The sequence below is a fragment of the Hyperolius riggenbachi genome, chromosome 1 (genome assembly GCF_040937935.1).
Source record: "Hyperolius riggenbachi isolate aHypRig1 chromosome 1, aHypRig1.pri, whole genome shotgun sequence".
NCBI classification, from domain to species: Eukaryota; Metazoa; Chordata; class Amphibia; order Anura; family Hyperoliidae; genus Hyperolius; species Hyperolius riggenbachi.
This window is the reverse complement of record NC_090646.1, coordinates 21534259-21548452: the sequence shown is the minus strand read 5'-3', so window position 1 is coordinate 21548452 and position 14194 is coordinate 21534259. Positions and strand designations below refer to the sequence as shown.

The following is a 14194-nucleotide window of genomic DNA, read 5'->3' as shown; positions in this document are numbered from 1 at the left end:
GAGAAGGCTTGGGATCGGGCATCGGGTAGGAGAAGGCTTGGGATCGGGCATCGGGTAGGAGAAGGCTTGGGATCGGGCATCGGGTAGGAGAAGGCTTGGGATCGGGCATCGGGTAGGAGAAGGCTTGGGATCGGGCATCGGGTAGGAGAAGGCTTGGGATCGGGCATCGGGTAGGAGAAGGCTTGGGATCGGGCATCGGGTAGGAGAAGGCTTGGGATCGGGCATCGGGTAGGAGAAGGCTTGGGATCGGGCATCGGGTAGGAGAAGGCTTGGGATCGGGCATCGGGTAGGAGAAGGCTTGGGATCGGGCATCGGGTAGGAGAAGGCTTGGGATCGGGCATCGGGTAGGAGAAGGCTTGGGATCGGGCATCGGGTAGGAGAAGGCTTGGGATCGGGCATCGGGTAGGAGAAGGCTTGGGATCGGGCATCGGGTAGGAGAAGGCTTGGGATCGGGCATCGGGTAGGAGAAGGCTTGGGATCGGGCATCGGGTAGGAGAAGGCTTGGGATCGGGCATCGGGTAGGAGAAGGCTTGGGATCGGGCATCGGGTAGGAGAAGGCTTGGGATCGGGCATCGGGTAGGAGAAGGCTTGGGATCGGGCATCGGGCAGGAGAAGGCTTGGGAGCAGGCATCGGGCAGGAGAAGGCTTGGGATCAGGCATCGGGTAGGAGCAGGCTTGGGATCAGGCATGGGGTAGGAGCAGGCTTGGGATCAGGCATGGGGTAGGAGAAGGCTTGGGATCAGGCATGGGGTAGGAGAAGGCTTGGGATCAGGCATGGGGTAGGAGAAGGCTTGGGATCGGGCGTCGGGAAGGAGATGGCTTGGGATCGGGCATCGGGTAGGAGATGGCTTGGGATCGGGCATCGGGTAGGAGCAGGCTTGGGATCGGGCATCGGGTAGGAGAAGGCTTGGGATCGGGCATCGGGTAGGAGAAGGCTTGGGATCGGGCATCGGGTAGGAGAAGGCTTGGGATCGGGCATCGGGTAGGAGAAGGCTTGGGATCGGGCATCGGGTAGAAGAAGGCTTGTGATCAGGCATCAGGTAGGAGAAGGCTTGGGATCGGGCATGGGGTAGGAGAAGGCTTGGGATCGGGCATGGGGTAGGAGAAGGCTTGGGATCGGGCATCGGGTAGGAGAAGGCTTGGGATCAGGCATGGGGTAGGAGAAGGCTTGGGATAAGGCATGGGGTAGGAGAAGGCTTGGGATCAGGCATGGGGTAGGAGAAGGCTTGGGATCAGGCATGGGGTAGGAGAAGGCTTGGGATCAGGCATGGGGTAGGAGAAGGCTTGGGATCAGGCATCGGGTAGGAGAAGGCTTGGGATCGGGCATCGGGTAGGAGAAGGCTTGGGATCGGGCATCGGGTAGGAGAAGGCTTGGGATCGGGCATCCGGTAGGAGAAGGGTTGGGATCGGGCATCGGGTAGGAGAAGGCTTGGGATCGGGCATCGGGTAGGAGAAGGCTTGGGATCGGGCATCGGGTAGGAGAAGGCTTGGGATCGGGCATCGGGTAGGAGAAGGCTTGGGATCGGGCATCGGGTAGGAGAAGGCTTGGGATCGGGCATCGGGTAGGAGAAGGCTTGGGATCGGGCATCGGGTAGGAGAAGGCTTGGGATCGGGCATCGGGTAGGAGAAGGCTTGGGATCGGGCATCGGGTAGGAGAAGGCTTGGGATCGGGCATCCGGTAGGAGCAGGCTTGGGATCGGGCATGGGGTAGGAGAAGGCTTGGGATCAGGCATGGGGTAGGAGAAGGCTTGGGATCAGGCATCGGGTAGGAGAAGGCTTGGGATCGGGCATCCGGTAGGAGAAGGCTTGGGATCAGGCATCGGGTAGGAGCAGGCTTGGGATCGGGCATCGGGTAGGAGAAGGCTTGGGATCAGGCATCGGGTAGGAGCAGGCTTGGGATCGGGCATCGGGTAGGAGCAGGCTTGGGATCGGGCATCGGGTAGGAGAAGGCTTGGGATCAGGCATGGGGTAGGAGAAGGCTTGGAATCGGGCATAGGGTAGGAGAAGGCTTGGGATCGGGCATCGGGTAGGAGAAGGCTTGGGATCGGGCATGGGGTAGGAGATGGCTTGGGATCAGGCATGGGGTAGGAGAAGGCTTGGGATCGGGCATAGGGTAGGAGAAGGCTTGGGATCGGGCATGGGGTAGGAGATGGCTTGGGATCAGGCATGGGGTAGGAGAAGGCTTGGGATCGGGCATAGGGTAGGAGAAGGCTTGGGATCGGGCATCGGGTAGGAGAAGGCTTGGGATCGGGCATGGGGTAGGAGATGGCTTGGGATCAGGCATGGGGTAGGAGAAGGCTTGGGATCGGGCATAGGGTAGGAGAAGGCTTGGGATCGGGCTTCGGGTAGGAGAAGGCTTGGGATCGGGCATGGGGTAGGAGAAGGCTTGGGATCGGGCATGGGGTAGGAGATGGCTTGGCATCGGGCGTCGGGTAGAAGAAGGCTTGGGATCAGGCATCGGGTAGAAGAAGGCTTGAGATCGGGCATCGGGAAGGAGAAGGCTTGGGATCGGGCATCGGGTAGAACGCTTCGTAGTGTTAGAGTTAACATCAGCTGCACATGTTTTCTGCCCATTTTTGTAATAATATTTTTGTTACTGTGGAATAAAACCAATCCTAACCAGGTTTTGCGTAAGCGATGTGAGACTGCGAGCAGCGGTGCAGAACGAGTCAGACGGCTGCCATAAATAAGAGCACGTTGTTCCAGCAGCCACTCCTCGCAGTGAGGGGCTCTCCGGATGGTTGGAGGGGTGAAGGCGCTGCCAAATTAGTAGTAATAATAGAAATAATGAACTCTGTCATTACATCACAAAAAGAAACCTTATATGGATAAAACATCACCTCTCCTGAGAGTTATTATTGTTGCTTCAGAGCTGGAAGGCCTAATGACGCAACTCCAATAACTCTATAATGGTGGAACAGTTACGTTCCATCAGAGACATTTCTGTGATCAATTCTGCCAGAGATTTTCTTTTTGTTACCTGAAACCTTAAAATTTCTCTCTCCTTTTAACATTCCCATCCCCATATCACTTCCCTGGTGGTCTAGTTGCCCCTCCCTCCCCTATTCTGCATCCCTGGTGGTCAAGTCTCTCCTCACCCATATAGTTTCCCTGGTGTCTAGTGGCCCCCTCCCTCCCCCATTCAGCATCCCTGGAGGTCAAATCTCCCCCCTCCCCCCATATAGTTTCCCTGGTGTCTAGTGGGTCCCCTGCATACCCTAATAGAATAGTGGCAGCAGATGTGCTTCAGGAACCACTCACATGATCCAGAGCCAGACAGCACTGCACGGTCTCCCCTCTGATCCGTCCTCCAGGGGTTGCGTATGAGGCAGCGTAACCCCTGCCTGAAATAAGAATAGAAAACTTCAGAAACAACACAAAGTATTTTCTAAACAGAGATGCCAAGTTAACACAAATTGTTAATTGCTGCAGTGGCTGATTTTTGGATTATCCCCAATTCCAAGCGGCGTCCAATCTTCGTCCAATCTTCTTATTGTTGTTGTTATTAAGATTATGGATTTATAAAGCAATCTTCAGCACAATTTCCTTTATCTCAGAATATTAACCTCTCACTCCTCACTTAATGGAAAAGTAAAGCATGTACGGGAAGGTTAAGGCTGGCATTACTGGTTGTAAACGTCTGGCAGAGACGCCCTGGAGTTATCCTGTCACGGTGATTAGTGAGGCATTTATCAGACGTGACTGGAGAGCTCCGGCGTTCCCCTTTAGTATGAGTAGCAGCTGGTTGGGTACATTGGCATTGTGTCTGCACAGAATTGTGCCATCTCTCTGGCGGGCTCCCCATAGCCAGCGGTGTGTGAGCAGCGTACACAGCAACAGACAGTAACCTAATTACCCAGCGCCTGCGATATGGGAGTGAATGGAGCCCCGAGGTGGTGTCTGATCTCGCCACAGCCGCCACTGATCAATGCCCGGACATTTCTGCACGCCTGCCGTCCTCTCCCATCCCCCCTGCCACACCCCGCCACTGATCAATGCGCGGACATTTCTGCACGCCTGCCGACCTCTCCCATCCCCCCCGCCACTGATCAATACGCGGATATTTCTGCACGCCTACTGTCCTCTCCTGCCTGCTGCAGCTCAGTCCGCGCCACAGCCCGCCACTGATCAATGCCTGTACATTTCTGCACGCCTGCCGTCCTCTCCCGCCTGCCGCAGCTCAGTCCCGCGCCATATCCCGCCACTGATCAATGCGCGGACATTCTTGCACGCCTGCCGTCCTCTCCCATCCCCCCGCCACACTCCACCACTGATCAGTGCATGGACATTTCTGCACGCCTGCTGTCCTCCCCCCACCTCCTGCAGCTCAGTCCTCCGCCACAGCCGCCACTGATAAATGCGCTGACATTTCTGCATGCCTGCTGTCCCCCCCTCACCCCCCCCCCCCCCCCCCCGCCACAAATAAGTCCTGCACCGCAGCCTCTCTCATTCATAATCCTTTTCGCTTCACATTCAGGTGTTTTCTGTCAGCAGCTCAGTATCCTCACTCCATTGAAATGCTTGTATACACGTGAGATAAAAGTTGTTTAAAAGCCTGAACAATAGATTTAGCCGTTTAAGACAGCAATCCTAAAAAAAATGTCGATAAGTGACGACGAGCAACCGATATCTGGTATTCTAACTGGCAGATCAATTGTTGTGCAGAAATAGTGCAATCCGCCAGTGTGTTGGGAAGATGGTGAAATTGCATTGTTTCAGAATATGCACACGCTGTGTGAAATGTCACCATCCGTTTGCGCACAGTTTTCAAACCATTTGGAATATCGATGTGTGTCTGGACAACGGTTGTCCTTTCTTTTTACCGGGAAATGTAATTTGTGTGCCCTGACTTTTTATCTAGCATGTGTATGGACCTGTGTCATTGGTGATGGCAGAATATCTAAAATAAGCTTCCACCCACTTTACAGTCCGCTTTAATTGATTTGCTTATATGACCTGCCCACGATTTAGAACTTGTGATCACCTGATTATGATTGAATAAAAAATTCTTACAGGTTGGGACACAAGACGGCAATTAAAAATTCAGGAGAGTCTAACTCCACACTAAAATGTCCAAAGCTGCTGGCTCCAGTAGTTTCCTTCTTATCAGCACAGAGCTGATCACCTGACTCCACCCACCTCCCTCTGCTGAAAAAATGAACTCTTAGTGACCAGCACTACAGCTACAGTTCCTCCTTTGGTTAGTTTGCGAAGGATCATTAAACTCTTCCCCCGGTTATGTTTGGGTTAATGCATATTGCATGTAATGACATTTGTCAGCTCTGTATTGGACATTGTTTCTGAGTGGGGATTTTCTGTGATGTTCCTCTGTTCCAGGCTGTGTGTAGGCAGCCTTTTTTGCGTTCCTGCATTGCATCCTTCTCTTATTGATGCTTTATGACTGGTAGCAGAGATGATCACATCTGTGATTTCCCCCCCCCCCCCCCACGCACGTACGCTGCAGAGGCTGCAGAGCGTTTGATAGTTTGTAGCCTGGCAGGAGGTGTCTGATCTGCAGATTACACACAGCTGCATCTAGCTTTCTCCTCTTCTGCCTCTGTGTCTCTGTAAGATGCTGCTAAGCTTATAATCTGCCCCCTGGTGGCTTCTGCCCCCTCCCTCTGCTATGCCTCTTCCAGCCAAGATCCCAGCCTGCTCTGCAAGACTCTGCTACTGAATCCAAAGCCCGAGCAAGACGCACGCTGAAAGCAATCGCGTTTACTAGTGTAAGTTGTATGGAACTGACGTTTTTACATTTTTAAAGGACACCTGAAGTATAGAGGGATAGGGAGGCTGCCATATTTATTTCCTGTTAAACAATGCCTGTTGCCTGGCAGCCCTGCTGATCTATTTGGTTGAAGAAGTGTCTGAATCGCAGAAGGAGCACCAGATCTGCTGCATGCTTGTTCTGGGTCTATAGCTAGGCAAAGGATATGTGGGGCAGCCAGGCAACTTGCATTGTGTATAATGAAATAAATATGGCAGCCTCCATAGCCCTCGAATTGGCCAATACTGGCCATAAGTGCTCCAAGCCTTAATAAATCCAAAGCTGAACATGCGCCAGATGTGCCTGCCACCGCTGTGTAACATTATTTAACGTAATGTCTCCCCCATCTATTGTACAGTGCTGCACAATATGTTAGCAATATGTAATAAAGTTTAAGAAGTATAGGCCAGCAGGAACATTTGATTGTGCACGCACGCACACACACACACACACACCACGTTTCGCGGTGTAAAGCCGCTTCTTCGGGGGCAAATACAGTGTGAACGATGTGTGTAAGAGCAGAGCGCACTTTCCTTCCCTGCGTTATGAGTGGTTCAGTTGAGTAAGTGTAGACAGAGGTGCTGATGTGTGCATGCGCTATCCATGTCTGTGTGGCAGCGGGGACCACTAGAGTTAGATGGTGGCACTTTTTCCCTGCACTCTAGAGGCTGCACACACCACTACACTACAGTGGGGGGAGATCTGCAGGTTAATGCTGAGGTAATCCACACTAGACCTGCTGGGTTTGTTTTTGCCTTTAGTGAGTCCTCCCCTTCTGCTCAGCTTACAACTTTCATTGAGCTCAGGCTGGAGTTTGGCCTCCCTAATCCCATGTGCTCTCACTACCCCCAGTTACCTCACGCTGCTAGTTCCCAATTCCCCCATAATGTTGTTCTGGAATCTGATCCCTGAGAGAAGCTGCATATTACACAAGAGCTTCCGCAGCCCCCATCAGCCACTGATGCTGCATGTATCGGCTGTGATACGGCCAAGCTGGATAGATGTCCATCTGTATGGCAGTCGGGTGTTCCTGTGCCGGATGGGGAAAGCTCAAATCATATATTAGAAAACTTTTATAACTTCCAAAGAAAACCACCATCTCTGCTCAGCACCAGCGTATCCTGACCCCGGTCAGACGAAGGGAAATGAACCCCAATAAATCTGATCTATGCTATAGATGTGGTGCTGCTATGTGTACGTTTATGCGCAGGTTCTGGGAGACCGGCAGCATGAGCTCACAATGTAAATATGTAATGTATTATCCCAGTCTCCAGACCAGCCTAGGACTCCGCCTCCAGATCTGCAACTGCTGCATATAACTGGTTCCCATACATTTCTCCATTTGCTAGGGCAGCTCGGTGGTGTAGTGGTCAGCTCTGTCGCCTTGCAGTGCAGAGTTTTTGTTCTCCCCGTGTCTGTGTGGGTTTCCTCCGGGCACTCCGGTTTCCTCCCACACCCCAAAACCTACAGATAAGTTATTCGGCTTCCCCCTAAAATTGGCCCTGTACTACAATGGACATATGACTATGGATTAGATTGTGAGCTCCTCTGAGGGACAGTTAGAGGAACTGTAACCCTGGATTAAACTTCATTCCAGTCAGTAGCTGATACCCCCTTTCCCAGGAGAAATCTCTACCTTTTCTCCAATAGATCATCAGGGGGCTCTGTATGGCTGATATTGTGGTGAAACCCCTCCCACAGTGTGATGTCATGACCATGGTCTTCACAGTTTGCGGTCTGTGAATCCTGTTGCATTGTGAGAAATAATGTTTCCAACTGCCAAGCAAGCAGTATCTCCCTCTGTGCATAGAACTCTCAGTAACCAACATTCCATACAGATCACCTGGCAGAACTAAAGATGTCACCACCATGTGATACATTTCAGAATTTAAATCGGGGAGAGGAAAGCTTTTACAATGGGCAAACACTGACTAAATCATTTATACATAATGTTCTTTTCACTCCATGTCCTCTATTAGTGACAAGACTGTAAATACTCTGTACAGGGCTGAGGAAGATATTTGAGCAGGCTTGCTCATTACAGATTAATCACACGTAACCACGGTGGTTACTCGTCATTCAAATTAGCTCTAATTGCTCCAGCTGAGCGGGTAAATGTGGCGGGGTGAATTACACATAATGCTGCTCTCCGCCCAGCGTTTCAACGAGCTCACAAGCGTCTATTGGTCGCGTTGCAAGCCTCGCTATGGAGCACTTCCTCCTTCAAGCTTGATTGGAGCTTTATAAATATTAAAAAAAATGTCATCGAGAGATTAAAGTGGACCCGAACTCTTGCAAAGAACAGACTGAAAAGTGTTCATTCCACATAAAAATGCTGTAGAAATCAGCTACACTGAGCTGTGTTTGTTTGTTAAGCTACAGTTGAGTGTAACAAATGTGTAATCAGTAGGCATTACTGGCTAGCAGTGCTGGCTGTATACGAAAGACAGATGCTTTAACCCTTCCTTTGCTCCCTGAAAGTTCATCCAGTAAATAGTCGGGGACCCTTTTTTTTTTTTTTTTTTTCCATTTCTGTGCATTGTAACAAATATATTTTTTTCCCCCCTGATTGTTTTCATACTGTCACTAATCTTTTTAGAGCAGAGGGGAAGTTCTTAGCAGATCCACTTTAACCACCTTGGCGGTAATGACGAGCTCAGCTCGTTCATTACCGTCGCGGTGGATTTCTCAGGCCCCACTGGGCCGATTTCTGTAATTTTTTTTTTTTTAAACACGCAGCTAGCACTTTGATAGCTGCGTGCTATATATGATTGCTCGCCGCCGATCCACCACTACCCGACGTGTAACACACCGTCCGTTCCCCCAACCCCCCCCCCCCCCCATGCTCATCAATAAATCATCTGCCATTGGTTGAGTACTGCTCCACCTCTGTATACGTCTGGATCAGGCATGTAAATTCCTGTCTCCCCATTTACAGACTTACCTGTGAATGTAGAGGGAGTGAAAATGAAGTATAGCAGGAATGGGAAATGCATCCACTAACACCCGACCACCCACAGGAATGTGTGGATGCATAAGATGCTCAAAGGAGAACTCTAGTGAGAGGGATATGGAGGCTGCCATATTTATTTCCTTTTAAGCAATACCAGTTGCCTGGCAGCCCTGCTGAGCTATCTGCCTGCAGAATCACACCAGAAACAAGCATGCAGCTAATCTTGTCAGATCTGACAATAATGTCAGAAACACCTGATCTGCTGCATGCTTGTTCAGGGGCTATGGCTAAAAGTATTAGAGGCAGAGGATCAGCAGGATAGCCAGGCAACTGGTATTGCTTAAAAGGAAATAAATATGGCAGCCTCCATATATCTCTCGCTACAGTTCTCCTTTAAAGTGCACCTGAACTCCTGCACAGGACAGAAAGAAATCGGAGAGACATGCACCCGGTATGTATTTAGAGAGTTCAGCCTGTCTAATTCCCCCTCATCTGTGACTTATCACAAGTGTAAATTGATCCCTCATCTGTGTCAGCTGACTGCCATGGCAGAGAGTTAATGGTAAACACTGGATGTTAATGTTTGCTTCCATGAAAGCAGGAAATAGACACACTGCAGATTTATTGCAGGATTTGTATCAGCTGTAACAAAGAAATGTTTTTCTTTAAAGGTTATTATGCTGTTGTTTATCATTTTCGAGCAGAGAGGAAGTTCTGAGTTCAGGTCCGCCTTAAAGGACATCTGAGCTGAAAGAGAAAAGTTAAGCTTTACTTACCGGGGGCTTCTTCCAGCTCCTATCTGGTCCCTTGCTGCAGTTCTGCTTCCCACCAGCAGGCCGCTAGCCCCTCCGAAAGATCTCCAGCTACAACTGTGGTTGTGGCTACTCTACATGTGCGGATGTGTTCACGCGCCTCAATCGCTACTGTAGCCAGGAACAGGAAACGCTTGTGTAGTTTAAGCCTTTGTGGATTGTGCGAGCACAGAATGCTCTTGTATGCAGGTGTAACCCCCGATATGGATGCACAGAAGCCTATGACCGGCGCTGTGATCGGGATGTTACGGCAGGGCTAGCGGTGCACTGTAGGGCAGCAGCACATTGTACGTGTTGTGTGTAAAGGGTGACCTCAGAATGCCTGTGGACTGGCTGGGGCTGGGTTAGGGTTGTTCATATCTTTCTTTCGTAGTTGTGTTTATTTGGTAAAAATTCTATAAAATTTATTTAAAAAAAAAAAAGCTAGGCCTTACCGCTCTGCTGTTCTCTGTTTTCCAGCCGGTGCAAAACCAAAGGCCGCCGGGGTGCGGTTTGCTGCCGGGCCGCCGGAGGAGGCCGCCCACAATCATGTCCACTTTGACGAGAAGCTGCACGATTCTGTGGTGATGGTCTCGCAGGAGCCGGACGGGAACTTCCTAGTAAAGGTGAGGTCACTGCTGGCGCTCTGCGTGAGGTCATGGCTGGCTTTCTGCGTAAGGTCACAGATAGGGCTGTGTGTGGGGGTCACGGCGGGGGCGCTATGTGTGGGAGTCACGGCGGGGGCACTGTGTGTGGGGGGTCACGGCGGGGGCACTGTGTGTGGGGGGGTCACAGTGGGGGCGCTGTGTGTGGGGTCACGGCGGGGGCGCTGTACGTGAGGTCACGACTGGCGCTCTGCGTGAGGTCATGGCGGGAGCTGTGCGTGAGGTCACGGCAGGGGCGATGTGAGGTCACAGCTGGCGCCCTGCTACGTGCGAGTTTGAGATATTTCTTTTCGTTGTGGATTTATCAGTTTTAAGGTGCCCATACACCAGACGATGTATCGACCAAGAGACAGATGTCTCTCTTATCAAATCTGATAGAGATCTGTAGCCAATGTCATACTGAAATCGATCCAGAATCGGCGTTGTGGCGCAGACTCGCAGGCCTGACGCTGCCCCCCCCCCCCCCCCCCCCAATCGTTGTTGTTCAACCTCCCGATGCCCAGTGCTTTATTACTTACATGTCCTGTATTGGAAGCTGCGTAAACTAATACTGGAGGAATACCAGAATGCAAATACTGGCGTATACACTGACACAAACTTCTACATGTTTTACCCCAAAGGGCTTTGTCAGGAAGTGTATAAATGTACAGTGCAAAAACAAACAATATTTACAGCATGCTGGTATCCCCGGTGTTCCTGTGGCCGAATTATGTGTACCTAAGAGGTGTGTGGGATAGCTACACCCCTCCCTGTGATACGGACATATGAGTGAGGCGGGTGATCAGCAAAGACCCCCAGACACGTAGAGGTCTATTTATTGTGGAGTTTTTGGGTGATGTGTACCAGTGATTTGTGATTAACAGATTTAGCTTTTATCTGCAATAACGTACCTTTATGCTTTTAGTACTTTTGTTGTGTGTTCAGTGGTCAGTGAGCTATATTGTATCCTTACTAAAAAATAGTGGTTCCATTGCAGCCCACTTTGCATCTCTCAAAGGGCCTGAATACTCAAATACTACTTCCTCCTCTCCAGCATGAAACCATACGGTTTACAAATGCCTCAGGAACACTCCTCTTCCTGCATGTGTACCTGCACAGAACAGGATGCATTGCAGCTCTGGACGTATGATCACACCTGCACTAATAGGAAATCAGACCTGCTCATTAATATTTTGCTGGCAGGAAGGTAGAGCTGTGCATGTGGCTTTTTCTGCAGATGAAAACTTAAGGGAACAATATTTGGAATATGCCTTATCCTCTACAGTGCGGGAATCACAATTTTTATAAGCAGAGTATCGCTTTAAGTGCCGGGTGCGGGCAGCGAGGGTTTTATGTCTGTGCACCACGGAGTCCGTCTCACACTATGCCAGCCTGTTCACTCGCAGGACTGTCTACTTTAAGACGTATTTTTGTGGTTCCGTCTTCGCAGGTTTGCTATGAAGGCATTCGGCTGGATATCGGAGGCTTTATTGCTGATAATTGCTCCTGAGATCGCCATGAATGCATCAGCCGCTAATTGTCACCGCTGCCCTGTATTACCCCACATCAGCGGCTCTCCCGTGCTCAGAGTCAGCTCAGGGAACTCGAGGCGCTAAGTAGCTGACCGTAATTGGATTAGATGGTTTCTCAGTGGTTTTCTGCACAGCGGGGTGTAGCGACTGGCAGACTCCATGTATAGATTTACTTCTCGGCTTGCTGTGCGTGCATCATGTACAGTATTCCGCACAGTTCTGCTGTATGGGATCGGCAGCAAAACTCATAATATCATCCATTTATTTCTATTCATGCATGTTTTCTACGCATTCAATATAACAATTTAAATCAAAAGAACACTATGGCAGAAAAATGTAAAATACATTAAATCACATAAATAAAAAGTCTATTTCTCCCAGAGTTAAATGAGCCATACATTACTCTTCTCTCATGTTGCTGTCACTTACAGTAGGTAGTAGAAATGTGACAGAACTGACAGGCTTTGGACTAGCCCATCTCTTCAGGAGGGGGGAGGGGTTTCAGGGTTTTCTATATTTTCAAATTCTCAAAAGCAGGTAAGGGGGGGGGGGGGGGCTGCATCTTTATATAGTTCCTTTCCAGGGAGTACTGAGAATCCCTCATGAGGAGATGGACTAGTCAAAAAAACAGTCAGTTCCCTCAGATTTCTACTAACTACTGTAAGTGACAGCAACATGGGAGAAAAGTGATTTATAGCTAATTTTGCTCAGGAAGAAACGACTTTTTATCTGTTTCTGTGCATTTTAAAATTTCCAATTTTTCTTGATAGTGGTCCTTTAGGGCCCATTTCCGTTTGCATTTTCTGCATGCAGATTCGCAAAGCCAATGGGCCCGTTTCCAGTAGAGCGAATCTGCATGCATTTTCTGCATAACCAATGGGCCTGTTTCCAGTAGAGCGAATCTGCATGCATTTTCTGCATAACCAATGGGCCCGTTTCCAGTAGAGTGAATCTGCATGCATTTTCTGCATAACCAATGGGCCCGTTTCCAGTAGAGCGAATCTGCATGCATTTTCTGCATAACCAATGGGCCTGTTTCCAGTAGAGCGAATCTGCATGCATTTTCTGCATAACCAATGGGCCCGTTTCCAGTAGAGTGAATCTGCATGCATTTTCTGCATAACCAATGGGCCTGTTTCCAGTAGAGTGAATCTGCATGCATTTTCTGCATAACCAATGGGCCCGTTTCCAGTAGAGTGAATCTGCATGCATTTTCTGCATAACCAATGGGCCCGTTTCCAGTAGAGTGAATCTGCATGCATTTTCTGCATAACCAATGGGCCTGTTTCCAGTAGAGCGAATCTGCATGCATTTTCTGCATAACCAATGGGCCTGTTTCCAGTAGAGTGAATCTGCATGCATTTTCTGCATAACCAATGGGCCCGTTTCCAGTAGAGCGAATCTGCATGCATTTTCTGCATAACCAATGGGCCTGTTTCCAGTAGAGTGAATCTGCATGCATTTTCTGCATAACCAATGGGCCTGTTTCCAGTAGAGCGAATCTGCATGCATTTTCTGCATAACCAATGGGCCCGTTTCCAGTAGAGTGAATCTGCATGCATTTTCTGCATAACCAATGGGCCTGTTTCCAGTAGAGCGAATCTGCATGCATTTTCTGCATAACCAATGGGCCTGTTTCCAGTAGAGTGAATCTGCATGCATTTTCTGCATAACCAATGGGCCTGTTTCCAGTAGAGCGAATCTGCATGCATTTTCTGCATAACCAATGGGCCTGTTTCCAGTAGAGTGAATCTGCATGCATTTTCTGCATAACCAATGGGCCTGTTTCCAGTAGAGTGAATCTGCATGCATTTTCTGCATAACCAATGGGCCCGTTTCCAGTAGAGTGAATCTGCATGCATTTTCTGCATAACCAATGGGCCCGTTTCCAGTAGAGTGAATCTGCATGCATTTTCTGCATAACCAATGGGCCCGTTTCCAGTAGAGTGAATCTGCATGCATTTTCTGCATAACCAATGGGCCTGTTTCCAGTAGAGTGAATCTGCATGCATTTTCTGCATAACCAATGGGCCCGTTTCCAGTAGAGTGAATCTGCATGCATTTTCTGCATAACCAATGGGCCCGTTTCCAGTAGAGTGAATCTGCATGCGTTTTCTGCATAACCAATGGGCCCGTTTCCAGTAGAGTGAATCTGCATGCATTTTCTGCATAACCAATGGGCCTGTTTCCAGTAGAGCGAATCTGCATGCATTTTCTGCATAACCAATGGGCCTGTTTCCAGTAGAGTGAATCTGCATGCATTTTCTGCATAACCAATGGGCCCGTTTCCAGTAGAGTGAATCTGCATGCATTTTCTGCATAACCAATGGGCCTGTTTCCAGTAGAGTGAATCTGCATGCATTTTCTGCATAACCAATGGGCCCGTTTCCAGTAGAGTGAATCTGCATGCATTTTCTGCATAACCAATGGGCCTGTTTCCAGTAGAGCGAATCTGCATGCATTTTCTGCATAACCAATGGGCCTGTTTCCAGTAGAGTGAATCTGCA

General features: G+C 49.6%; 1 protein-coding gene across 3 annotated transcripts in view; it reads left to right on the top strand.

Annotated features, from left to right (window-relative positions):
* Nucleotides 1-14194, top strand: part of ADISSP (adipose secreted signaling protein) — a 159918-nt gene that overhangs the window by 59717 nt on the left and 86007 nt on the right. For all 3 annotated transcript variants that reach the window (XM_068274068.1, XM_068274054.1, XM_068274063.1), the window contains exon 3: nt 9992-10137. In XM_068274068.1, the coding sequence (XP_068130169.1) occupies nt 9992-10137 (146 nt within the window). The remainder of the gene's footprint in view (nt 1-9991; nt 10138-14194) is intronic.